At 43.0% G+C, this 27,308-nt stretch overlaps 1 protein-coding gene across 10 annotated transcripts in view; it reads left to right on the forward strand.

Annotated features, from left to right (window-relative positions):
- The window catches only part of ncam1a (neural cell adhesion molecule 1a), an 88,996-nt gene extending 63,227 nt beyond the window's left edge, over positions 1–25,769 (forward strand). The window contains exons 2-22 of one of the 10 annotated variants that reach the window (XM_061299449.1): positions 2,036–2,110; positions 3,317–3,526; positions 3,600–3,743; positions 4,805–4,942; positions 5,017–5,134; positions 5,919–6,079; positions 6,159–6,301; positions 7,299–7,328; positions 8,892–9,042; positions 10,390–10,574; positions 10,658–10,754; positions 11,144–11,311; positions 12,569–12,694; positions 13,534–13,548; positions 14,211–14,258; positions 15,837–15,961; positions 16,079–16,259; positions 20,456–20,657; positions 20,740–20,856; positions 21,424–21,750; positions 22,740–25,769. In XM_061299449.1, coding sequence (XP_061155433.1) covers positions 2,036–2,110; positions 3,317–3,526; positions 3,600–3,743; positions 4,805–4,942; positions 5,017–5,134; positions 5,919–6,079; positions 6,159–6,301; positions 7,299–7,328; positions 8,892–9,042; positions 10,390–10,574; positions 10,658–10,754; positions 11,144–11,311; positions 12,569–12,694; positions 13,534–13,548; positions 14,211–14,258; positions 15,837–15,961; positions 16,079–16,259; positions 20,456–20,657; positions 20,740–20,856; positions 21,424–21,750; positions 22,740–22,848 — 2,870 coding nt within the window. In that variant the 3' untranslated portion in view covers positions 22,849–25,769. Of the gene's footprint in view, positions 1–2,035; positions 2,111–3,316; positions 3,527–3,599; positions 3,744–4,804; positions 4,943–5,016; positions 5,135–5,918; positions 6,080–6,158; positions 6,302–7,298; positions 7,329–8,891; positions 9,043–10,389; positions 10,575–10,657; positions 10,755–11,143; positions 11,312–12,568; positions 12,695–13,533; positions 13,549–14,210; positions 14,259–15,836; positions 15,962–16,078; positions 16,260–17,677; positions 18,673–20,455; positions 20,658–20,739; positions 20,857–21,423; positions 21,751–22,739 lie in introns of those variants that run through there. The other 9 variants (XM_061299451.1, XM_061299452.1, XM_061299455.1 and 6 more) reach the window with 9 other exon arrangements.
- The last annotated feature ends 1,539 nt before the right edge of the window (positions 25,770–27,308 follow it).

The raw sequence follows: 27,308 nt of genomic DNA on the forward strand, positions 1-27,308 counted from the left end.
GACGTGAACTGAGTGCAAGCTTGGCGAAATGATGTCTGCGCTTCCCCGTGGAGAGCGTTTTGCCCTCCGTGCATGCTAAGCATCGCTAGGCGACGAGTAGCCTCCTTGTGTCGGCACCGAATGCCAAACTGGGTTGAATAATTCTTTGAAGCTGTATCATACAATTCATACCACGAGTCTAAATAATTGTTTTGTTTGTTCCGCTAAGAGCACATTTGATCAAGTTAAACAGGACGTTGTCTTACTTTTCTAGGGTCGTACAAGGTGATGGAAGTGAGTTAACAGTATCTGTGGGAGGGAAAGCACCGCAGGCTATCGTCTTTCGTCTTTCTTGGCTTTCCTTTTTTTTTTCTTTTTTAACTCTCACACGGGTTTGACACACGAGCCTCGGCGGCCTCCTTTGTTCCTCAGAGGAGAGCGAGTGGCTATTTCGAGGACCCGGAGTGAGAAAATGGTTGAAGGAAAAGCAATTCTTCTCACACCGCCTTGGACTTGTTTTTGTTGCTTTTAGCACGGTAGATGTAATCAGTGGGATTGTCTTGGAGGGGGTTCACGGTATCTACGCGAGGTTACGAAATGGACACCGTGTTTTCTTTGTATCTACCTCCAACCTGGAAAAGCAAACGGTGCGCCGGGGTTTAGCACCGCAGCAACCACTTGGAGCGAACGTTCGTCCGGTGAAGTCAATGTCCCACACAAGACGAGTCAATCGTGGAGATTTGTGGCTGATACAAATATCCTTTTATTTTAGAATTGCCCAATCAAATGCTCTCACCAGAACCACGCGGCCCACGAGCTGTAGGTTTTACACCCCCTCTCATAACAGCCGAATCATATTTTAGTCAAGAAGCGACGCCTGGCTCGAGCATCTCATCATGTCAGGATCGCAGCGGGAGTCCTTGGGAAGCGTTTGCACGAATCTCCCGGTGAGAATCCAAACAGACTCCCTCCTGCTTGTGTGATGTGCCGACATAGCCGAGGCTCAGCGGGACTTTTCAGATTAGAGCAGAGATGACAATTCAGCACGCACATCACTCAATTAAGAGAAGTATAAACCTTTGTGGAATAATCGTGAGAATGAATATCAATTCTGTCCTGATTTACAAATTATCAAAATAACTGGAATCCATTTCTTAAAATGTCCAATTTTTCTATGTTTTGGTAGCTGCGATAAAAAGACCTGTTAAAGAACACTCTTCAATTTCGCATCTCACACCGTCCAAATGATCCGATGAAAAAGAAAAGTGTCCTGGAATAACTCGAGTCAGCTCTCTTGTATTGACACAGAGGGAAAAATCAATCGTCGTGGCTAGAAATACTTGCAAGACAGATGCTGCGCTTCTTCTTCGTCTGGGCGGTGGGGAGCTTGGCTTTGGGCAAGGTCGCAGGTTTCATGAACAGTTTGTGATGAGTGCGGCGGGTGAGCGCTATCGCCTCTTGTTTGTTTTTTTGCCACTTGACCTCAAGATGAAATCATTTGAAAATGTAAATAACCCACACTGGCTATGAGTAGACAAAATCCAGCTATTTACCCGATATCGACTCCAATCAATACGGTTTTCGATGAATTGATGTTTGAGACTTCCGCTGTACAGTTTCTTATCTTTCCAGTTATTGACTTGACATATATGGTACGATAGGTGGATGCGATGCACGCCTGAAGTGAGAAGTCGCTGAACTCAAACAAAGCAAGAATCTCACTCTTCCATTTTCTCGGGTCAAGGTGGCCTTCATGTCTGCGCAAGCGAGCGACATAATAGAGTTTACAAGCGGAGCGAGACCACCCCCTTCTCAGCGAGGTCCCGGCCCGTTTGTTTATGTCTGCGTCTCATTCGGATAGCCGCGGTCGACGTACTCCGAGATGGATATCGGTCAACTGAATAAGAGCTCACCAATGCTCTTGGATTGTGAATTGCTACGCTAATCTGCTACTAATGTGATACGCATGCTTTTTGTTTGTTCATCTGTGACGTTCCTTTTTATTGACGTTGGATATATTGTGTTTGTGTCCCCCCCCCCCGCCCGACCCCTGCAGTTGCTATCCAGGTGCAGGTCACTCCAACACACAGAGAGATCAGCGTGGGAGAGTCCAAGTTTTTCCTCTGTGAAGGTAAGCTAGTACCTGGAGATGGGACGGACAAACTGGGCGTTGGGTTTTTGGTCTATTTGAGGTTGGTGGGTTATTACCGACGCCGCAGTCCGTCAGGGGATTAAAAGAGAAACATTTGGTTGTTGGGGTTCCACTTGATGTTTTTCCAAACTGTATTTTTGTTTAAATACTCAGCCGTTTGCAATGCTGTCGGCAAAAAAAGTATTTGGTTCCGAGTGCCTGCTTACTAGTCAGGCATTTTACACCACCTGAGCCGGAGGTGCTGCGTTCCAGGCTTTTTTTTCCCTGGTCATCTCCTGCTGGGACTGTTTCCCAAGCAAATCTTATCACTTTACCTCAACTCTTGCTGTTGGCTTCCATCAAATATGTTCGCCTTTCCCACTAGGAAAGGAAAATGACTTTGGCGCCAGTTTTCCTAAGCTCTGAAAATGCAGGCGGAGGATTCCGTCTTTGGAAAATGGCCCAAACCTCTTATTTGTAGCTTTCATGCAGAGGCGTGATGGTCGAAGCGCCATTCATTCACAGTTTCAGATTCGTGCAATTATATCTCCGGCGATGTCATCAAAATTGCCATCAACACAAAGAGGAGTGAATAGCCTTCTTCACGTGCGAGTGCTTTTTCCGACATCTTATCAGGCGGGGCTGAAATGTACTACCCAAACACCATTGGCCATTTTTATTTACCCAGCTGGTCCCCAAAGTGCTTTCCAAAAGTATTTACAGTAATCTATATGCCGTATTTTCCGCACTATAAGGCGCACCGGATTATAAGGCGCACCTTCAATGAATGGCCCATTTTGAAACTTTGTTCATATATAAGGCGCATAGAATAAATAAATAATAAAGTCAACATTGCTCAAATGTTAATGCAATCCTAATATATTAACACTCAAAATTGTGAGAACAATAACAATACATCAATAACTCAACGTTGCTCAAATGTTAATATCACACAACACACAAAATAAACACGTAAAGCTTACTTTAATAAATTAGTCCTCATCCACGAATCCATATTGGTCCATATATGAGCAGCACCGGAATATAAGGTGCACTGTCGGCTTTTGAGAAAATTGGAGGTTTCTAGGTGCGCCTTACAGTGCGGGAAATACGGTACAATGGTATTCCTGGTAATCCAGTCAGTTAGTTTGAAATCTAGTTGTTTGGACTTGTGGATGAAATGAAATACCGGTATCATTTTCTCAGTGGTGGGAGACGCTAAAGACATAGACTGGTTTGCCCCTAACGGAGAAAAGATCCTGCCCAACAACCCCAACATCCAAGTGAGCCGCAACGACGAAACCACCTCCACGCTCACCATTTACCACGCCGACGTGGACCACGCCGGCATCTATAAATGCGTGGCCAAGAACGGTGACAAGGAGGCCCAGGCCACAGTCCAAGTCAAGATCTTTCGTAAGTGGACCGAACCTATAGATTTTGCCATTGGATCCTGATGATACACTTTTTTTTTTCTCCCCCGTTTCAGAAAAGATTACCTTCAAGAATGTTCCCAGCCCGCAGGAGTTCAACGAGGGCGACGACGCTGACATTGTCTGCGATGTGGTCGGTTCGCCGGTACCCTTCATTATTTGGAAACACAAAGGCGCCAGAATCCAGCCCAACAAAGACGGTGAGATGATGGCAACTAAAATCCCAGTGTGTCGACAAAAAATTGCAAAACCCGAACCACACTGGTCCTTAGCTCCTTCTTTTTCGAATATTGTTTTTCCCTCGCCAGTTCTGCCAGCCGTCACTCAGAACGAAAAACCCGTTTCTTCTAAAACATCCTGGATAATGCATGAATGTGAATATTTGATTCTTCTCACCAGGCAGATAGAGTTGACTAGTGTCAAAAAGTAAAGATATCTGGAGGGAATTTGGGCTTTCCGTCTACCCGAGCGAGAGCAGAAATCAGACATAATGTCAGACTTCCTCGCCTGTCACTATCAGAAACACGCAGCGGATCCTTTCAGGTCGTCAGTTTGATCCGCCTCGGCGTGAGCGGCATTATTGAAGTTGATTTTGCCGCAGTCGAACGGAAAGTCTGAAAAGTCAAGTCGGATTTTCCCGCCATCGCGTGTCAGAAACGATTCACTTTTGAAGGTACTGAAAAACACTCCAATGAGTTCTACTTGCCAAACAACAATAAGATAAAAGCGATGACTAAGTCGTCCCCGCCAGAAGAGTACACTTTAACTTCTTCCAATGGAACAAACGCTAATTTGATGTCACACCGAAGCGCTCACGGAATTTACCCGTCGGACGAACGACGTGTGAGAAAGGCTACCTGGTTTCACTTACTGCAGTTCAGTTCATTATGTGGCAATAATGGCCGCTTTAATCGGAGGCGGCAACGGGGTGTCGAGCCGCTCGCAGCGCCCCTTTTTAAAAGCGCTTCCTCCATTACCTAGCATAATTGAGCCGTTTCAATTTGGCTTCCGCCGTCTCCCGTCGAAGCGTTTCAAACTTCTCGTTCTCTACTTTGAAGATGGACGAGTAATTAAAGTTGCAGTTTTGTGTTCGCCGTGGCTTTACAAAGAACATAAAGATTTTACTTTCCCTTCAGGGTCAAATTAAAATGATTGCTCACAATATTGCTGTCCAATAAAAACATATTTATTCCAATAAAATGAAAACAGATCGGGAAATGGGAAATGATAGCAGCTGTTTTTTGCTTCTTTGCCGTTTCAGTGCGATACAACATTATGGAAAACGGCCACCTGCTAATCCGCGGCATCAAGAAAATCGACGAGGGAGCGTACAACTGCGAGGCCCGTGTCATGGAGACCGGAGAGATCAACTTCAAAATGATCAACGTTATCGTTAACGGTGAGAATTTTCCGACCAGCCTGCCGCTCACAAATCTTCTAATTCGTGGTTTTGCGACTGTCGTGTGTTTTCAGTCCTGCCCACCATCCGCGCCAGGCAGTCAGAGGTCAACGGCACCGCCGACATGGGCGGGTCTATCCTCTTGGCTTGTGATGCCGACGGCTACCCCGAACCGATCGTCACGTGGGCCCAGTACGTTTGACCTCTGGCCGCATTATGAAGGAGATGCTTGTTTTGAAATATCAACTTCCGAATTGTCTTTAAATTGGTTCAGGTGCCACACGAGCAACTCAGTTAACTCAGTCACCAGTCAATCGGTTAACTTCTTTGTCTGAACAAAAGGGATTCATCTAGTTCGAGGGGGTCTTTGTGTTTACAAGACCTATTTGAAGAGATTCGGTATTTTTTTAGCAACACAGAAACAAGATCAGACTCCTCTTTTTTCGGCAGCGCTAGTTGATGGATGTGCTCTCACTCGCCCTGTTTTCCACCTGATGTGTTGGTGAGGGTGATGATGATGAAGGTGCCTCAGCCACAGGAGGGTTGAGGTGGGAAGTTAAGTTACGTGAGAAGAAAACTGAGGGCTGAGCCATTTTTTTTTTCTCGATGGCTGTCGCCAAGGCTGTCATGACTTTTTCCGGAGGGGGGTGGGCTAAAGACATTAGAGCAGAGGTGCCTCAGGCGAGTAGAAATATAAAACTAAGATTGATACCAATGGCTACCAACAGATGGTGGACTCCTCAGCACTTTAATGGGAATATGTGTAATTGTATTTTAAATTGAAAAAAAAAGCTTGTTCTGTCAAATTGTTGAGTCTTTTTATGGCATGAATCAAGACAAAGCCTGAAAAAAAAATGCATTTTTGTCAAAGCGAAAAGATCCATTTTCCATGTTACCTTGTGAGAGGAAGTCAGGTTTGTCTTTCATTCCCATTTTCTCGCTCTTTTTTTTTTTTCTTCTCCTTCCCGGCCGGCAGCAACAACGTCATCCTTGAGTCGGGCGATAAGTACAGTCTGACTGAGGATGGCTCCGAGCTGGTGATTAAAGATGTCATCAAAGTGGATGAAGGAGATTACACCTGCATTGCCAGGAACAAGGCGGGCGAGATGAGCCAGGAAGTCAGTCTCAATGTGTTTGGTAAGAAAAAAAAAAAATGTGTGTGTGTGTGTGTGGCTCACAATGTAATTATTAATGTTTTGTTTTGTTTTCCAACTAGTGCAAGCTAAGATTACTTACCTGAACAACCAGACGGCGACCGAGTTCGACGATGAAGTCACCCTGACCTGCGAAGCCTCGGGAGACCCAACCCCCTCCATCTCCTGGAGCTTCCAAAACAGGATGTTCTCCGAAGGGGAGCAGGTAATGATGGAGAGCAAGGTGCTAATTAGTGCCGGGATCAACACTGACAAAAAAAATATTCTCTCCAATTCTATACAGTATACTGTTTATATGATTTTCTTTTATTTTTATGAAAACAAATTCTCCTCCTGATGAATGATACAGTCAGAGATTACCCTTTATTGTTGAGCTTGTACGACCGCACGGCATCACACCGAGTCGTGTCGAACGTTATATTGCCTGATTAAAACCGAAACCAGAGCCGCTTGCGTCATTTGCTTAATGGAATTCGACTCTCGCACTATCATTTCCGAGCAGTTTAACCTCGTAAAGGGTACAAGTTAGACTTTACTGCTTTTTAATCGTTCCTGTTAGAAGATTAAATCCGGGGAAATTGACAAAAAAAAAGAAAGCCCTGGATGAGCATTAAAATATTGAGTCAAAGTTATTGCAGTAAAAAGAATACGACGCTAAAAATTGAGTAACCTTGGTGGCATTTTGTTAACGATCAAGCCCAACCAATTACCGTGAGCGGAAGCAGTTTTTCTTTTAGCACAAAATAGGACAGGAAAATGTATCTGTTACATTTGTAAACTGTAATTGTTTCTTTTTCTGGTCAAATTTTGACTTCGCATAAAATAATGTGAAAGGCTGGACACATCTCATGTAAAGAATGAGGTCATTAAATCTTCTAAAATTTCTTTCCAGGCACTAATACACTATTTCCAGGTGCTATTTCTTTTTCCGGACTCTTAATTAGTGTGCCCGCTGGAAATCCACCGCTACGTTACATGTCAACGGGGGGGCGTCTGTCAGAAAACAATTCAAGCGGCACACATTTTTGTTCTAATGGCACAGTAGGCGAATCATTTCTCAGCACAGCGGGTCATTTCGAAGAAGTAGTCATTTCACCTTTGATACCCAATTTTGAGCATCATGTGACTCAGAACCCCCCCCCTCTCCATGTGTGACGACTTTAGCCCCACCGTGTCGTTGTTTTTGTGTTTGTCCTTTCTAGGCTTCGTGGACGCGACCTGACCAATACGAGGTATGGCGACTAAAAAAAATTAGCCGTAGTTGCACGGGCCCCCAGACTTAACACGCTAGCGCACCACCCTCAAGTGTTTCCACTCAAGTCACTTGAAGCGTGCGTGCTGTTTCACGGCCACTAACTGTGTTCACATTAGTCACGTAGCACACTTAATGTCATTCGTTTAGTGGACTTTTTCAGCTTTTTGTCCTCTTTTCAAGGGTTTTATTATTTGGTTGTGCAACGGTCTGATGAGGTAATTGAGGGGTTGACGCCCGTCCATTGGCGTAAATACCGTTTGCTGTGCCTTTATATAAAAAAATAAAAAAAAGCAAGAGAGCAGAAAGCACATCTGGCACACCAGCCAATGTTCACGTAAGAAGCCTTATCATTATGTGAAATTATTTGCACTTAATTGGAACACAGCATTGAATAACAACCTTGGAGAATGAGCCGCAAGCTGCGTCACTAAGGGCAAATACATGATTAGAGTCTCGATAATTTTGTTTGTTGGCCTGTTAGCCAGCAGACGGCTTCCTGGTTCTCAGAGGACCATGCCACTCTGATTGGACTGTACCAACTATATTTGGTTCTGCACCAAAATGGAATTGGTTCTTCTGTGGACACGGACTTGAAATTTCTATTCCTTCTTTTAGTGAAATAGTCGTTAATAGAAACTGTAAGTTTTTTTACGATTTTAGTTCATGAAATTGAAAAAGGAGAATTGCTGCTATTTGTTTTTGGTCCCAGTTTGGCGAATTTAGACCACTAGTCGAGTAGATTTAGACATCAAGAAGTTGCCCTTTGCCAGTAGATGAGTGTTGATACTGGGGGGAAAAGAAAGAAGTGTCTTGACCTTTCCAGTCTGCACTGTTCTCACCATGTTCTTATCTCGACAGGGCAGGCGGCATTCAAGCCACCATTGAAATCATGTTTTCAATCCCAATGTTTTCATCCCGCTGGACCTTCAGAAACGGCCGTGTAGAACCGTAACTCTGTCAGATAGTTAGCTGCACCTCCGAAGAAAATCACCTATTGATCTCTCATCCATCGCATTGGCGTTGATCTCGTACCATCTTTAGCCGGGGTGCGCCGATAGCGCTGGTCCACGGCCGAACGCTTCTACGAGATCATCAATCAAAAGGCGCTGGCGAGCGTCGCCGTAAAGTCTCGAAATGGCGTTTGTGGTTAAAGGATGGAGCCGACAATCAGTCGACCGGGGGCCGATCGTCGAAACTTGCCCCGAGCTACCGTTAATGTTGACACCATTCAGGCAGTGTGGATGAATTACAGTTCTCCAGAATTCTACTTAATGATGCTGTGCTTGCTCCTTTCATCCATTCATAACATCTTATGTCATCCACCAAAAAGAAGCCCACCAATTAACCGCTTCACCGAAAAATCGTAATTTGTGTTCACTTGCACCAATTTCTCAGTTGTGTTTGTTCTAACAGTCCACGTTTAACGTCCAGTATTTCTGTCTTTCCAGGAGAGTGCTTACTCTGCACGGTTTTCCCGATCAGAATCGATGCGTGATCTGGTTTTCACAATCGGTTTCCTTTTGTCTCTTCTCGCTCGCAGAGCCACGATGGAAACATCGTGGTCCGTAGCCACGCCCGGGTGTCCTCCCTCCACTTGAAAAACGTCGACTTCACATACGCCGGGGAATACCTGTGCACTGCCAGCAACTCCATCGGTCAGGACAACCAGCCTGTGTACCTGGAGGTTCGCTGTAAGTCTTCCTGCCCCAAAAATTCTCTGCCAATCTAAAGATCCAAAGTGATCTGAGGCCGAGATTTCGCTTCAAGTAGTCGCAATCCAAGACTTTTACAAACATTGAGGACTTAGAGACAGCGATTCCCAATCTTTACTGAGGCATCAAGACTTTGCTGCTCTTTCGCACGGTTGGTTCTGCTTTATTGATGGAAGGATTCTTCCAATTTAGAATGAAACGGTCATCAGATCAAAGCTAGGCACTGAGTCGCAATCCTGAAACATTCTTGGATTATTATGCAGAGGAGGAGCAAGAGCCCAATTGATTTTAGATAACACCGGCACAAGATGTAGCTGAGCTTAAAGATCAAATCTCTACATGGGTCCTTTTCATCAGTCACAATTCTCAACTAGTGTTTCTAAGGACTGTGTGGCACAAGAACACCATTGATTCTAATTGTACAAGTCAAGATCTTGAATGGTCTGGGTTATTTCTATATTTCTAAGGAGGAACCCTATGGAATGGTGTTCAAAACCGCCCCTCGATTGTTCTTCCACAGCAGAGCAAGCATTTGCTGAGGTCAAAAATGATTATCATTTTGGTTTTTCATCCACCAGACTGTCAGGAATGATCTTTGGTCTACGTCAATAAGAGCTCCGGACAGATTAACTGGAGTCGAGGGTGGAATACCTCAAATATCATGGCGGACTGAGTTCAGGCGCTGACATTCTTTACCCGTGATACCTCATCAATTGGGAATCTTCCACGATGAGCTACGGTGAAATGGAGTTTGACAGCATCCAGGCAACTTTTCGGGGTCTCCCCCTCCCGCCTCCTCCATTGTTGTTTGCAGCGGTTGGCAGACAAATCAATAAGACTCGCAACATCTCACTGAAATCAGCCGAGCGTTTCTTTTTTGCCATGAGGAGAAAGCTCAAAGCTGTTGGCCTTTATTTAAACTTGAGCTCCCCACGTGACTTGCATCTCAAACCTTTTGCCACGCAGGTGAATAGACGCTGATCTTCGACAGACGGGACTTGTCTATTTCCCCTCGGCCGGATAACAATAGCTTTGCTTTAACAACATAAATGACCATTCATTTGGGGACAATTTCTTGGATGGTTTTTCAGTCTGGTAACCACAACAAACGCTGCTGGGTGTCTTGAGGGAAATGTAAAATGCGCAATAAAAGACTCAGCATGGTCACATTTGGCTCAGTGAACTCCGCTCACCCTGTGGATTGTTCACGCAAAGAATGATTGGAGTGCAATAGTTTCTTTATTGAAGCACTTAGTATTTTCCTTCGAGTCGTAGAACCGAATAGGTTCCGGGTTACCCGGCGCTAACTGTGGTGTGAAATTGCAGACGCACCAAAGATTCTGGGGGTGGTGGCGGTGTACACGTGGGAGGGGAACCCGGCCAACATCAGCTGCGGGGTGGAGGCCCACCCCGGGGCGTCTGTCACCTGGTTCCGAGATGGCCTCCAGGTGCCCTCTGTCAACACCAGCAACGTGAAGATCTACAGCACGCAGAGTAGCAGCTCCCTGGAGGTCACACTTTGGACAACATCTCTCTGTCTTAGGATACAATTCAGTTGTCAAATGTTTGATTTGTTTTGGAATGGTCCGTTCAGGTGTCCCCTGAATCTCAGAGTGACTTTGGAAGCTACAACTGCACGGCAACCAATGAGATGGGGACAGAGTCCAAGGAGTTCATCCTCATCCAAGCAGGTTTGGGTTTTTATCACTTGACAAACGAGAGGATCTGGTTTAGAGAAGTTCCGGCTTGCTGGGTGCTCTTCTTGCTTTCATCCAGCTCCTGAGGTTTACTCATGTAACCCAAAAATGTACCTGAATGTTAAACCTTTCGACCCTTGACCCTTTTGCCTACGAGTCCAACTATCTGTTTCCTTGACATGACACAGATACGGAATGTGGTTGACGCTGAGATGTTGCCACCTTAGGAGCTTATCAGAGCCACAATGGAAGGCAGACACTCTGTGTGTAATAATAGTCAGGACTCGGGCGTCAAGTTTTAATACTCGACCCCGTCTTTTCCATGTTAATGCATTCAAAACCGAAAGTCGACCCGGTGTTGATCCCGAAATTTTCCATTGCAGAAGTGCCATCGTCACCAGAGATCCAACGGCTTGAGCCTTTCTCCAGCTCGGCTGTGCTGGAGTTCGACGAGCCTGTCTCATTCGGAGGTGTGCCCATCATCAAATATCGATTACAATGGCGCTCGGACGGCCAGGATTGGACCGGAAGGGACTACGATGCCACAGAAGGTGAAACAAATCATTTTGATCGATTAATTGACAATGCGCAAGCGTGGTTGCTAGGCAACACCGATCGACGCTCGCTCACGTTTCTGTCCACGCATCCGCTCTCAACTACGCTCAGCCCGAACTTGATGCGAAGCACACGGTCAATGCTTCCCTTCCATCAGCTTTTTTGCGGACAAACAAAAAGTCAGATTCTTTGACGTGACAGAAGGAGGGGCAGATACCGCTTGAGCTATCACCAGGAGCTAATCCAAACATGACAGAGCTGCCCGCGGCCCGACGTCTGGCCGAGAGCGAGCCTGAGATGACAGTCGGCTTCGGGCCCCAGATAATAGCCCCGTCCCGTCGAGATGCTGCGGCTCTGACATATCTGAATGCTTCCTGTCTCGTTTTGTCGCATGGGGTGTATCTGTCAGCGGCTTTGCTTGCTGGTTGCTGTCATCTCACGGTCCGAGAGGCGCCTGTCATGTAAACTGATGCGCGAAGGGATGCACTTTGCATTTTCCTGTCGCATGTGCTCAACATTCATCGATAAATTCAGGAATAAGACAAAATGGCAAAAAAACGTCCAGCCCTCTAATTAAATCAATAAAGCCCCGCCCGGTTGGCGCTTTTGTCATAAAACCCACTTTGGGTGAAGAAAAGGCTGACCAAAACAGACATAAAACCCGAGAGCTGCATTTGCGTCTACTCTTGTCACGTCCCTAAAAACTGTAATAGAAACTTTTACCAGAACAGACACTTCCAATGAGGAAATAAATTCACTCCAGATCAGCAATTGTTGGCCCACACTGATTTAAGTTACCTCTGATTCCATTTTTGACGCAAAACAGCAGTCTTGACTTTTGTGAGATGAGCCAAAGTTGATGCTGGCATGCTCTTGCTGATAAAAAGCAGGACTGCCATCACATGTTTAAAAAAAGTACTGCCACATGTTGAAATGTAGGCCAAATCCCACACAAGAGCCATCATTAAATAATAACGCTTCAAAACTGACATACCTCCCTTCTTTGGGTGTCTCAGTCAAACCTCATGAAAGAGTGATTTCAAAATTTGAAATTCAAAATCATCTTTGCCTCTTGGCTGAATGAATTGCACAGTGTATAAACAAACACTGGCTTGGCTGTTAACAATAATGTGCATCTCGTTATTTTGTCGTCGGAGCATGTTCCTACGGGCAAATGAACTTCGCCGAAAACATTTCATCATGGTTGCTGTTGGAAGTTTGTTTCATGTAAATGTCAATTTTCTCTCCGACAGACTTGACCGAGTTCACCATCGGAGGCCTGACGCCTGACACCAACTACGAGGTCAAGATGTCCGCCATCAACGGCAAAGGCGAAGGCGAGAGCAGCGCCGTCGTCAAATTCAAGACCGGACCCATCCGTACGTACCTCCAAAATCATGAAACCTTTTGAAAATGGACTGAAGCTTTCACCGCACATTGAATCTAAACGAGAGAATGTTATTCTTCACAAAGTCACGTACGACACGAAGTATAGTCATTTCGTTCGCGGTGACGAGATGAGCCTTTGATGACCTTTCCGATCAATTATTTGATAAGGTTGTGTGCTTGTCCATGAATCTCTTTATCGCGAGAATGCTGTAATTGTTTTGTCTTACGAGCTAAATGAAACCAAATGAAATAAGCCCACTTTACTGGTCGTGTTTGCGTTGTCGCTAGCAAAGTTGTCAGTCTAGTCAAAACAAACAAAAAAAAAAAAGCACCACGACCGCAAAAACAGACAGAATTGACAAGTCGCTTCTGGTTTGTTTGGCTTAATCTACAGTCATTTGCATTTATAATGCGAAAACTACCATCATATATTTGTCTTTGTATCTATGGGCGCTAACACGTATCTAAAGCGCACACATACAGCCACCCACACGGATCTCTTTTAACATATTGATCCACGAGTGAGTTTTCCCAGGCCCCCTTCAGGGCTCATAAATAAATCTCGGACTCTTTGTTTTAAATCCATACCACCCCTCCCTCCATCCGTCCGTCCATTCGTCTCCTCGACACCTTACTTTACAAGATTTTCCCACCACTTTGCGGTAATGTAAAAAGTAAAAAGCATCCCGCTCCGAGTCATCCTCCCAAAAGCCTCTTTTGGGAGTTTTCTCATTTTCATTGTTTCTGTTTCTTCTTTCTTTTTGTTTGTTTGTGTCCGTCTCTTTTCCGTTTTTTTTCCGTCTCTTATGTTTTCCATTGGAGCTCTCAGGCCTTTTATTCACACGTAAGTTTCCCCTGTCTGTCTGTCCGTCCGCTTTCTTTTCTCCGCTTTTGAACAAAGTCTTTTTTTTTCTTTAAATGACATTCCGTTCCTTTTCTCTAAAGGCCGTGCGCTAGATTGAATCTGTAGCTTAGCTTGTATTTCTCCCGTTTAACATCTCTTCCTGTCGTTCAGTAAATTGCAAATTGGGCTTGAGCGAGGTCGTTAAATGAGGTACACGCTACTGGGAACCGAGGTGTATTATCGTAAGGAAATCAATGAGGTACTTACTGGTCGTAATGTTAAAGGCCGGACATCTTTGCATTTAAATCTCCCCCGCAAGGATTACGCTTGAAAGGGCTCCAAGTCTCACAAATCTTTCTTGCGCTTGTTAGCACTGGTAGGAGTACATTTTATTTTTAGTCCTTTTAATGTTATGTTTATTCCGATGAGATGCACATTTGGTTGGATCAAAGTCCTTGGCTCAAATACGCATAGTACAAAAAGTGGACTAGCCTTTATCAATTCCCGCTTTTTGTTGGAAATGTGGCTACCGAAAATGTTAAACGTTATTTGTCATTTATTAATTTGTTTTGTTGCTATTTCAAATGAGCCACAACATGCTAAAAGTACAAGATTCTCTGTCGCAGTGTAGCAAATGGACAATGTGTTCCACCATTTTTCAGCATCATCAGAGGCTCCGCCCCTTATCGTTACCACCGTTACGGCGCTTAGTGAGTATGCCACCGTGCTCGTTACTGTTTGCTTGCTAACTAGCTTCGCGTTGGTTTGGAGAGTTGTCTTTGTATCAAATGGACCGGTACAGTGGTGGATTTACTAACTGCATATTTGAAACGTGTGGCATGGAATTTATGCATTATTATTCCAATCAAACTGAGTATATTTCCCCAAACAGTGGTCGTCGAATTGAAAGCATTAGCGCAAGTCACGAGAACAGTCCTTCTTAATTTAATTTAAGCTTTTATTTAAGCTTCATTTATGTTGAAAAAAAATCTTTAGTGTGTGTGTGTTCATTATGTGTGCAACATTGTTTTTGTTTCTTACGTTAACATTTTCATCATTTCCATAAATGTTTTCCTTTTTGTACCCCCCCCCCCCTTTCCCTCCCATGCCCCGCCCCCATATTGACCACGTCGACCAATCATGTGACTTTGACATGTGGCTCTTGCATGGTGCTGATGATGTCTCCATCACCGTCCAACAGAAGGTAACTTTTGTTCATTATTTGCAGACCGTTAAGGAGCACATTTTGGTCGACGAGGCCATTTCAGCGTCATTTGTAATCGCGTCTAACATTTGATTACTTGATAGATCGTCACTGCATCGACTTTTTTTGTCACGATTTTAGAGTGTGACCTTGATAAAAGTGCATTTTTTTCAGGTTGAGTTAGCTCTTTGAAAGCAGACATGCTTATTTATTCATTCATTGCTGTTTTATTAATGTCTCTCATTTGAAATTGCCGGTAATACCGCACGATGTATATAATCATCCCATCGTTAAAAAAAATGATTCTAATCTTTGCTTAAAAAAAGTTTGATTTGCTTGTTTTGTTGCTCAATTGATTTATGTTGCAATATATTTGATTAATTATGTTGGAACACAATTACCCCATTGTGCTCCCCCCCGCCCGATAAGCCTTAATTGTTTACATTATTTTTCATTTCCTCTTCCTTACGAATCGTATTTGATTGGCCAACCAATGACGCCAGTGCTGCATGCAAGTCGATGCCTTGTTCCTCTTCTCCCACTTCCTCTTCTCTTCTATTTTGATTCTCACGGAAAACCCTGTTTGTGTGTCATCACTACCATGTCTTATCCATCCCCATAAATCACAAAAATATGTTTCAGAATGAGCGCCTATGGTATCATTTACACGGTGCCCCGAGTAACATGAACCTTATTTTCTTCTTCGCCTTCTATTTCCCCTCACAATTCTCTTTGAGCATCTGAAAACACCTCCAACAAAAGAAGCAACATGACTTGTGTACAACAATACTGTGTGCCTGGCCTGCCCGTCACCCTTTTGAGCCGCTTCGCTAACATTCCCGTCACGCTAACCGGAACGCGCACCCTGGAATTTAAAATGTCACTAACACCGATATTGCATTTCCTAACCATTTTCGAGCGGCTGTTTATTAACCGCCATAGGCAAACATTCCAATATTGATCAGATGTGAGAGGTGGAGGCTTGCAATATAGGAGATTTCAAGTGAGATTGAGACTTTTATATTAAGCGTGACATTTATTCAGGCTTAATGAGGGTCTGTTTACTCTCATTTGCTCTTCGTAGGGGAACCCAGCACCCCGAAATTGGAGGCACTGGTTCAAAATCAGGGCAACGCTCTTAAGGTCAACTGGATGATGCAGGACGATGGCGGCTCCCCCATTAATCATTACCTGGTCCGATACAAGGCCGTAAGTCTTTTCCAGTTGCCTCGTTTGCACTATTTTGCAGCATTCATCCAAAATCCATCACGTTTTCTTTTTTCGAGCGAGCTAACCACGAGAAAATGTTGCCGCTTCCTTCCTCAGAAGCACGTGTCGGACTGGAAACCCGAGATCCGCATGCCGCGCAGCAGCGAGTACGTGGTGTTGAGCGGACTGGACTGGAATACCGAGTACGAGATCCGGATTGTGGCGGTCAACCAGAAGGGCAAATCCGAGCCCGGCATCCTGTCCTTTAGAACGGCCACAGAACCCACCACCATGCCAGGTACGCTAGTCTTTGTCCCTCGCTCGAGACACACATACACTCACACACACACACACAAAAACAGTATTCGGGGTAGGGCTTTTATTATTTACATTTATTTATTATTATTTATTTTTTTAACACCATTACCTTTTTTTCTAAACATCGAACGAATCAGGCCTTTATTATTATTATTATTATTTCCATTTTTTCAATGGTTTGGCTGTTCTTATATGATTGCTCGGTATTTGTTTTAATTGCATAAGTGCATTTATAATATGCTATGTTTCCTCCAAATGTCTCTTAAATATCAAATTTTATTTGCTGATCAATATGAAAGAACATTTAATATTTGAGCAGCACCGCTACTGAATTGAAAATACGATGATGACAACATGCAGGGGTATCTAATATATTGTCTGTGGAGGTTATATGGAGATCATAATGTTTGGGTTGGTATTTAGAATGTAGATTCTTCAGCGATACCTTCACCAAAGAGAAGTGGATTTGCATTTCAGAAGGCACCTCACGGTAGCCAGGCTAAGCAAGATAACCATTGAGTAAATAGCGCAAGAAGGTTTTCGCAACTGCAGCGCTCGGCATCACGCTAATCTACAGTCAAATCGTCCAGGCAGGCTCAGCCAGCAATATAGCTAGAACATTTTTTTTTCTACATTAAAGGCTCTACTCCAGCAGTCACGGTGTTGCTGCTGCGCAATAATGTTACCGTTGGTCCGCTTCCCTGCCACAATGCACCACAGACTTGGAAAAGTCTTGAGAAAAACAAAAAGTCTTATTTTTCTTCATTTCTATGGGAAGAGCTTTTCATGTCATTGCCTCATTTCAAAACAATCCGGCTTTTTTGGACTCATCAAAAAGCAAATATGCACTTGGCTGATGTGAAGTGATCATGTTGAGTGTTTTATTGAAAATTAATTTTAAATTAATGAAGCTTGCGTTTGATACCAAGGACCATGATAAAAAATAATAATAATGGCATATTGAATCTCAATTACTATTTTGAATTAGATTTTACAGTCTTTTCACCATGGCCCCACTCTTTCCACTCATGCTTGCCATAACTCATCTGCCTTGCTAACTAACATGCTATGGCTTCTTTTTTTTTCTTTTTTTTTACTCCTTAAATCTCTTCTAACCTTTCAGGGTTTGTATTTCTGTATTTCTGACTTTGTTTTTTTTCCTATTTCTCCCCCCCCCCCCCCCCCCCTCTCCCCTTTCTCTTCACTCCTCTCCCCCCCCCCTTGTTGTTTCCATCCTCTTCTCGTTGTGTCTCTTGTCTTGTCTTTGTCTTGTCCTGTCCGGCCGGGGGCAATGGTGGGGGGTCGGGTCACCTGTGGACATTTGTCATCCGCACCCATCACTGGCGTTTCTTGTACTTTTGTGGCACTTGAATTGCGGCCTTTTGGAAATCTCCGCAGCGACGCTGGGTTGCCATTGCGCAACGTACAGTTTGGCAGCTCTTCTGCTCTCCACTTCGCTGGCTGCGCTCTGGCTCTGGTAAAACTGATTTCATCCGAGGAGATGGGAGGAAAGGAAAACCCGTTTGTTGGCTTTGACAAAGACCCCCCACCTCCCCCCTTTTACGCTTTTATGCCTTTTTGAGCCTTGCGCAGCCACAAACAAGATTGAAACAAGATAACGAGTCCAAGATGTTGCTTTTCCGATGATTATGATTATTATGACAGGGTGCTGCTCTGTACGTGCATCAATTTTCTCTGGCGGGATTATGAGTGGGCTGATTCTTTTTTTTTCTGTTCCGTTTTCTTGTTGTATTGTATATGAATATATGGAAGGACTTTCTATATCAGGGGTGTCCAAAGTGCTCCCAATTTTGGCCCCTTTGCTTATATTTTTAATTAGCCCATCATTGGAAAGTCATTTTTGCTTTGTTGCATCTAGAATGAAAAGCTGAAAACCTTTTTTTTTCTTTTGATCAATTACACAATTGTGTAATAAATTCAATTGCTCCAGCATCTTTACTAAACGTTTTGGACACCCCTGGTCCAAAGTTGGGGATGGGCATAAGAATGGATTTATTGACCCTTAGCAATCCCGTCACTATTGATTGTGGCTTGAACATTTTGCAGTCTTAAGTTGGGAAGTTGATCTGCAGCCACAAAATGGCAGCTCACATCAAAACAGGAATGAGACATTTTTTTTTAAAGCATTTCCCCTCTTCTGGAATGCCCATCCCTAGTTGCTTTTATTTTGCAAGTCGGATAACGGGTGGCGTTGAGTTAGGAATACGTAACACATTCATAATGCCTTAAAGTGAACTTGAGAGTCACGTGATTGTGTGATTGTGCAGTTGTTGGACTGACGCCATGAGGCTTTTATTTCTTCTTCTCCTTCTCTTGGCCGGAGAGCATGAAGAGAGCATGACGCATAGCCCACCCCCACCCCCGGTCAAGCATTATGAATGTGTTTAAAGCAGGAGGAATACACTCCAAATTAATTGGATCTCCCCACATTTTGACAAAAACGCCTTGAAAGGAAAATGGAATGGAATTTGTGTGTACATAATCTTTTCAGAATGAATTCCCAGAAATCAGCTGTTATTTTCACTCGTTTTGTCTTTATACAAGAAATGTCTCGGGGGTCTAAAATCCGTGCATCGTTATGCAAAAGACGAAAAGGAGCATCGTTTTGGATTATGTGAAATGTTTTTTGGTTTGAAGACATTTTTGTAAGTACATATCTGTGTGTGTTTCAATGTAAGCGTTGTTGGGGTGGTGGAAATAAAGTGTGTCTGTTTTTCTTTCACCAAAGAAATTTGGTTTTTGTCAGCTGGAGTGTGGAATACGTCGGTCAAAGTTGAAACCACAAAGGTTTTTTTTTGTGGCAGGCAGCATTATTTTATGTATTTATGTTATTGTTCCCCCTGGGTTACGCTGACAAGCAATTAGCTGCGCGAGGACACACGATACAAAAATGCATGTGACAACTGAGCGCTAGCGAAACCCGTGTACATTTTTCCTTTAATCAAACAGATGCACCCGATGATTGTTTCCTCAGCCTCGCTAATTAAAACATGGCACCCGCTAATGAAAGGAGGAGGGGAGGGGCTCGGGTATCTACTTCCCTGCGGATGCTCATCAATCATTTAGCGCCGGTTTTCAGAAAACCGCCTTCGCCCAAAACCGACAACGGTTTGATGCGGTAAAAACCACGTCGGCGGTTATCATCCCTTGTGGTCAAGGTGACTACGACAGCTTGCCTGGAAAATCTTTGCTTATTTTTTCTCTTGGAATTTGTTCATGCGCACTTTTCCATGCAAACGGCAAAATTAAAGTCGCAATAGCGTTTGGGTCTTTTGTCTGCTGTCCTTGCGTCTTTCTGCATGCGAGTCGTTTTCCTTCTTGGTTTCCACACTCTGTCTGTCCTCTCTCCAGGTCTCGTTCCTCGGTGAGAGGACGTCGCGTGGCTCAGGTCCACCTGGAAAGTCGCCTGACGTCCTCCCAGCCGTCTCCTCTATCCGCTGTCACTCATTTTATCGTTGGGCCATCCTGTCTTTCCATACACTCAATTTCTACTTTCCAAATCTGCTGGGGGTTCATTAACATTCAAAGTGGTGTCAAAGCAGGCCGCTGGACTACCTGGATGGAAGTAGTGAAAGGAAAATCATTAGCTGTCACTCCAAGGCGTCGTCCAGTCATGTAAAGCGTCATCTTAGTGCTGTATCGATTGCTTTTTTGGCAAAAGGTTTTTAGCGCAGCTGAGGCTTATTGCACGCCACTAGCTGACAAGCACCGGGAAGAGAAATGTCTGCGTTGTCCATCGTGACACGTCCTGATTTATGCTCCCCCGACATCCACCGCCGCCACATCTATTTCTGAACATACGCCGCATGATTTATTGCGCCTGTTAAAATGTAAATGAAACGCCTTGGCGGGTTGGGGGGGTGGGGGGGCATTGTTGTGTTTACCTGGCAGTGCAAAGCGAGACCTCGGTGTCCAATTAGAAATCAATTGAGCATGTGTTGCCGGAAAATGTATTTGGAGGAAAAGTGGAAAAGAGGTGTTATCACTCATGGTGACAGTAACGCAGGCCATGTAAATCATTAGCCACCGCCATGCCGGTGACCTTCCTTAAAGGCATTCTGCAAATAGAATGAAGCCCCAGTATTGGTCAATCAAAAAAGATGTGTGAATGATTGACAGAATTTCTCACCGGTACTTCCCTCCTCACCTTTCCAGGCGCCTCGGGCTCCGGCCTGAGCACGGGCGCCATCGTGGGCATCCTCATCGTGGTCTTCTTCGTGCTGCTGCTGGCAGTGGATGTCACTTGCTACTTCCTCAACAAGTGCGGCGTCCTCATGTGCATCGCCATCAACTTCTGCGGGAAGGCCGGCCCCGGAGCCAAGAGCAAGGACATCGAGGAGGGCAAGGCTGCCTTCACGTGAGTCCTGAAAAAAAACCAATTAAGATAGAGGTCCTATAGAGGAAGACGGCTCACCAGTTCTTGTTTATTTTACCAACAGGAAGGATGAGTCCAAGGAGCCCATTGTGGAGGTGAGAACGGAGGAAGAGCCAACACAGAACCAAGAGGGAGTCGGACCCACCGAGCCAAATGAGACCACGCCTCTGACAGAACCTGAGTGAGTATAAATGTTGACTTGGCGACAGCTATCTTGGTAAAGATGTATGTATAAAAGTAAAGTGTATAAAAAATAAATAAATCATGAATGTTCCAAGATTTGAACGTACTTCAAAATTAAGGCTACATTTTATGGCGCGAGTTCTAACAAAAAAATGTCATGTTTGACAAAAGTTAATACACAGTTAAAAAAATAAAAATAAAGGAATCACTTCACTGGTTCTTTTATCTCAAACAAATTATTTTAGGTGCATTACCTGACATGTTTCGGCTTGTACTTCCGCCTTCATCAAAATAATTTTCAAACAACAATTCAGGAATATTTTGCACAAAATGAAATTAGCTTTATCATCGTCACATTTGCTTCATTTTTTTTTCGCCCTACAAGTGGTTTCTGGCTTTTTTTTGTTTCCTCCTGACATTTGGATTGTGTCGATCTTTGTGTTTGACTGCAGCACAGTATGGCTCACTCACCCCAAACTCTCCCTCCTCTTCCCCCTTCTTTATTTTCTCACCTTTCTGCCGCTGCTACCACCCCTCACCTTTAACCCCTTCCCCCCCGAAACAGGCCCGCTGCCGCCGATGCCGCCTCCCCAGCAGCACCGCTCCTTTCCAATGCTACTAATTCGCTCGCCAAGAGCTTTAGTCCGCCCAAAGACAACCCCCTGAAAAGCAGCCCGTCCGCACAGTCAGCCACGGTCGAAAGCCAGACCCCACTGGTAGACCTGAGCGACACACCTAAAGCTGTACCCGTCTCGGAGCCGGTCAGGGCCAACGGCGAGGGGCCGCAGAAGCAGTGCGAGGCCCCCAACAGACCCCCGACTCAAACCGATGGCTCGACTAAGGACGCACCTCACTCCCTCAGCAGAGATGCCACCACACGTGCCCAAAATGAGTATGAATGTCTGCATGATGTATATATAATATAGGTGTGTGTGCGTGTGTGTGTGTGTGCGTGTGCGTGTGCGTGTGTATGTGTGTGTGTGCGTGCGTGTGTGTGTGCGTGTGCGTGCGCGTGTGTATGCATATATCAAATGCATGTATTATTATTTTTATTTTTTCTCACCTTTCTATGACCCAAACTAACATTCTGAAATTTCGTTTCGTTAGTTGAATTTATGTCATAATGCTAACCGGTGCTAAATGAATTGCACTATGCTACAGTAAAGTGTTTGTTTGAAAATCACTTTCAGGCATTACATATAAAACAATCCATTGAAAAATAAAGATCTTGCTTTTCTAATATTTTTAGAGGGGATACCAAGCTAAACTGGTTCTGAGTGCAATGATGGGCTGCCCCCTATTGTTCAAATTGAAAGTAAACCTTGATTTCGATCAGTATTCATCTGCCAGATATGGCCTTTCTATTTCTCTTCATTCCTGCAAACAAGTAAGATATATTGAATGAAAGCCTGTAATTAATTTTAAATGGCTATATTTTTAGAACCCTTTCAAGCTATTTTCGAGGCACATTATTCCCAACAGAATGCTGACCTCATTTTTCTTTTTTTTTTTCCTCTCTTCTTAATCCGACAGAGTTCCGTGTCAGCTGTTATTTTCAGCTTTTCTCCAAGCATACGCCAACAACGAGGGCATTCTAACCGCGTGTCGGTCCAGACGGCCCGCTAATCCTCTTGTTCGTTTGTGTAGTTTGCGTTGTAGGTCAGCTCTTTTTGCCTTTCATTGTGTCTCCCGTGTCTTCATTTGCACGGCGGCCGTCATGGCCGCCGCTGTCATTCCGATGCATGGCCCCGCCCGGGATCGGCGGCCTGATCCCATTATGTGTGAAACTCGCTTCCGAAAGGAGGGCGAAAGAAACCCAATTTACCTCAAAAGGCTTTGACAAAAGCTAACAGAAGCCTCCCTTGTGTTGTGTCTTTGCAGTGGCAAAACCAAGGACGACATCAAGACGGAGGACAACAACACCGCGGCCGAGGTGAAGACTGTCCCCAACGAGGCGCCCCAGACCAACGGCAACGAGAGCAAAGCGTAATCGGGTAGACCGGGAGGGGTCTGGGCTTGGCTTTTGAGGGTCTGAGCAGGTGGGAGGGGGGTGTGGGGGGGAGGGTTAAGGGTCACAGTCACTGAAACCTTGACTAAATTTTCACACGGCGAGCCCCGCCGTCCCAACGGTATAGGAAAACGATAAAGCAGTCACAAAACGGGGGCGTCTTGTCTTTTAGTGTCTTTAGGCCAACAAAATGTAAAGACTTTGATGCACATGCATTTAAAAGAAACATTTTTAGTCTACTGTCCTGTGGCAACACACACTCCATGTGTGGGCACCACGCTGAAATGGGGCCTTAGAGAGAAAGTAAAAAATTTACAGGAATGAGATCAATTTTACAAAAGTAACAGTCGGAATCTAAAAATAAAATATGGCATTGTAGTTTACAGGAAAGAAAAGTATCTTATGGAAAGTAGTGTTCATTTTCACACCCAAAAAAATCTTGCAACATTAAGAATTTTCAGCATTGAAAAAAAAACATTCCGTTCCATTTTTCTCGTATTATTGCGACCTAAATTTCGAACATTGGCGTTTTCACGATAATTTACTATTCACGTTTTCTCTTCCGTGTGGCTCTCTAATGCTCCTTCGTACCATCTCAAATACGGACGGGATTTGACTGTAGCTTTATTTCACGAATAACTGCCTTCAAGTAAAAAAAAAAAAAACTTTTGTTGCATTGGCACCGTTTGTGTGACTTGGCCCTTTTGTTGATGTGTTCATGAATTAATATGCGGGACATTATTGCCTATTTAGCTTTTTTTTTTTTTTGTCAAGTGTTTGTCGGATTTAGCCATTCTGTTAGCATGCCATTTTTTGGGTTGCGTTTTTTTGCAAAGTTACTGTATTCCTGTACATGTTGCTGTCATTGGGTTCTTATTGTGATAATGTTATTATATGATTTTTTTTTTCGAGGATTCCATCAAAGTATGACTCCAGTCTAAAATGACATTACGTAAAACCTTTCCAACGTTGGAATTATACAACTATTTTTTTCCGTTTTTGTCGTTTTTATCGCATGAGCTTCGACCGCCAATTCGTCTTCTGGTTCCAAACTTAAATTTGCTTGGGTTATCTCCTCTGATGCACACTATTAACGTTTGCTAATTTCGTTATTTGTTGTTTTTCTACATGCCTGCAGCGATGCGACGTGTATTTTATGATTAAGTGGTTGTCAAAATCTTCACATACAGTGTATTCTTTTTAAAAGCCACTAACATTTTTGTTGTGTAAAACATGCGAAATAATCTGTTATGACACATTTGATCAATTTAGCGTTAAAACAAAAACAAATTTAAAAAAAATAAAATAAAAACAGCTATATTTAGTCATACACTTGAGCAGGGAAATCACAAAATGTTTAACTTGATCTATAGATACCTTTTTAATTAAAAACATTAAAAAGCAAACAAATACAGTTCAATGAAAATCTCCATTTTTTTTTTCCATTTAGTTTTTTTAATGTGTTTTATTTTGTTTTCCAACAACAACAAACAAGAAAGCAAACAAAGACAGTGTTTGTTCAAAATGGGGAAAAAAGTGGTAGCATACCTAAAACAAAAATAGCATCACGTCATAAGAAAACAGACAAGACAAAAATGTGGTTGCTGAAAGGGAAATTGGTATTAATCTGCACAGTTTAAAGCTACAAACAACCACCCAAAAAAAACTTTTTGGTTGTTTTTGGACAAGAACATTTTTGAATTCTTGGGTTTCAATAGATTGCAAATCATCACATGATAAAATTTGTAAATTTGTTCTTTGCGTGCAAACAGTGTTTGTTGTCATCTTTAACTAATTACATTTTGTAATTAAAACTATTTATTGAATATTAACAATAGCTAGCATAATTTTCAACAAGCGCACAAAAAAAATGGGGAGAAAAGAATGTTTGGGACCAGAAAGAAAAAAGATTTTGAGATGCGTGGTTTTGGTCAACAACAACGAAACACGTTATCGCAAAGAAATTGGCTGGAAACTGAGCGTCTCCAAAAACTGTTAGCTTAGCCGTGCTATTTCATGGGCTGTCAGGCCTTCTGGCCTTTTCCTGTGCGCACTCCACCTGTTTGGCCTTGTAAAAACATTTTGGTTTTTGTAAATGAGTATTTGTTATTTTGTACAGAGTTGCTCCTTCTCAGACTGCAACTGTGAATGTGCAAGTCCATTGTGGCTTTTGCTTCCCCCCCCACACAAACACACACACACACCCTCCTTCATAGAGTTAGCATTTTTAGCATACGTAGCCATGCATTACACACTCGTAGATGTGAGCAAACTGGAAACGACACAGTGCCTTTGAAAACGACCACAATTCCGTGCATTTTTTTTTTTTTGGGTTAATTTAATATTTGTTGACCTTCTTAAAATAATAGATACATCTTGTATATGTGATGGGTTTTTGACACTGTTCTATGTCAAAGGTGAGTTCTTTCAGGTCTTTCTTTTTTCCAACTATACATTTACTGCATTACACTTAGAGGTGTCTCTGAATAAATTACAATATTGTGGAAAAGTGACTTTATTTCATTAGCTCCATATAAAAAGAAAATCTGACAAAGACCATTGAAAGCCTTTCAGACACAACCATTACTTTTTTCCAGAAATAAATGTACATCGGGTCAATTTAAGTGACTCTGAACAGGACCAAGATGCAATGCTCATTTCTGCTCAGGTCTTTTTTTTTTTTTTAAATCTTCTCCACTTTTGTCCAACATGTATGAAAAAAAATAGAAAGCGATATTATTATCATTGCAGCCAGGCTTCATCTGTGTGTTTGTATTCATAGTCTTGGTTCTGGCCAAGCCTTGTGTCATTTGTCTCCCGAGTGGCTTATTTTTGCTTCACATAAGCTCTGAAATGTCAATGAAGGAAATAAAAGAAAATGAATGAATTAAAATAATGAAAAAAAATTGCAAAGTATGAGTGATTTATTTATATATGCATGCATTTTGTGTGGTGATTTTTGTTTAATGTAAGCAAAATTGGGCAATATACAAGTAGATTGTCCTTGTGGTGTAGTTATGCTTGTTGACCACCAACAGGCAGCAGACTTCCTAATTTCCCCCCCAAACTAAACACTTCCGAATCCAAAAACGAAAGTATTAAAATGATTACAAAATAAAATCAAAAGGTTATACACCATTATGAATATGCTCCAAATAAACTCAATGATGCTCACCTAATATAAACAACGTCAACTTGGATTGACCCTATGACGTGTTGTGCGACTGCGCATGGGAGCGACTGGCTTTTTTTTTTTTTTTTAAATGTAATTCTCCAGTTTCCCCAAAAGATGGCAGCCTAATTCAATTTAACGCGTGGACCTGCACGTTCTTTCCGGCAAAAGTTGAATAAGATTTGAATGAAAAGAAGAAAATTGAACATGTACGCGCCCACTGGCCACTTTATTAGGTACACCCGCACAATCTGTTGCCTTAACCAGGAGTAATATTTCGAAATTCAGCAGGTGTCTGCATGTACAATGTGTATATATTTATGGATAGATGTCTTCAAATATTTCTATATATGCTTGTCACTGTCTTTGGTGTAAATCTTGCTCCATCTTGAGTGGGCGTGAAAAGTAATCTGATTTCAGTTGTATTCTTTCTTCCTTTCTTGTTGGTATTTGCCACCAGCCTCCACCTCTGCACACAGCAGATTAGTGGGGTCCTTTACAGAGCCCTCCCCCCAACTCCCCTAAACAATGGTCCAGTGTGGTCCGAAACTCATTCTTGGCCCACTAGGCAGGCCCGCGTGCTTTGGGGTTTTCGACTTGTCTGACCTTTAGATGTTGCAGGAGACTTTTTTTTTCCTTTTTAAAACTAGTCATCTGTGACTTGGAATTAAGGGCATTACAGTGTTCTGAGCGCTATTATGACCCCATCTTAAAATAAAAAATATAATGCAACTATTGGAAGACGTGTTGTTCTGCTGTCGCTTCTGCTTTTTATCAAGAAGATTTTTTTCTGCAATTCTGGGGCCTGTTGGCCATGTGCAGGCCAGAAACATGGCTTGGCTACAACAAAAAATAAAGGAAATGATTAAATAAACAAACTGCATTGCTGTAAAAATCAAAATCACGTTTCCACACTATTGATGAGGCGCAATGGGCAAAATGTACTAAAAACAAAGAAACAAAAAAAACTGTTCATTCAGCTGGATGTGCTTTCGTACTTGTGGGTAATTTTTGGCCTGTTATTCATCAAATAATAATATTTATATAATAATAATAATATCATACATATACATATTTGGTTAGTTTGCATGTATTTGTGATGCATTTATATGTTTTCATTATCTCATTTGTTCATTTTTGTCAGAATACTTTTTTTTTTACATATTTTTAGATACATTAATTTGAAACATGCATTTATTGATTCAGTCATTCATTCCTTTATTTACACATTTCACATTGATGTAATTTATTTTTCTATACATTTATTCTT

This window comes from Syngnathus typhle, linkage group LG15, assembly GCF_033458585.1.
Source record: "Syngnathus typhle isolate RoL2023-S1 ecotype Sweden linkage group LG15, RoL_Styp_1.0, whole genome shotgun sequence".
Classification (NCBI taxonomy): domain Eukaryota; kingdom Metazoa; phylum Chordata; class Actinopteri; order Syngnathiformes; family Syngnathidae; genus Syngnathus; species Syngnathus typhle.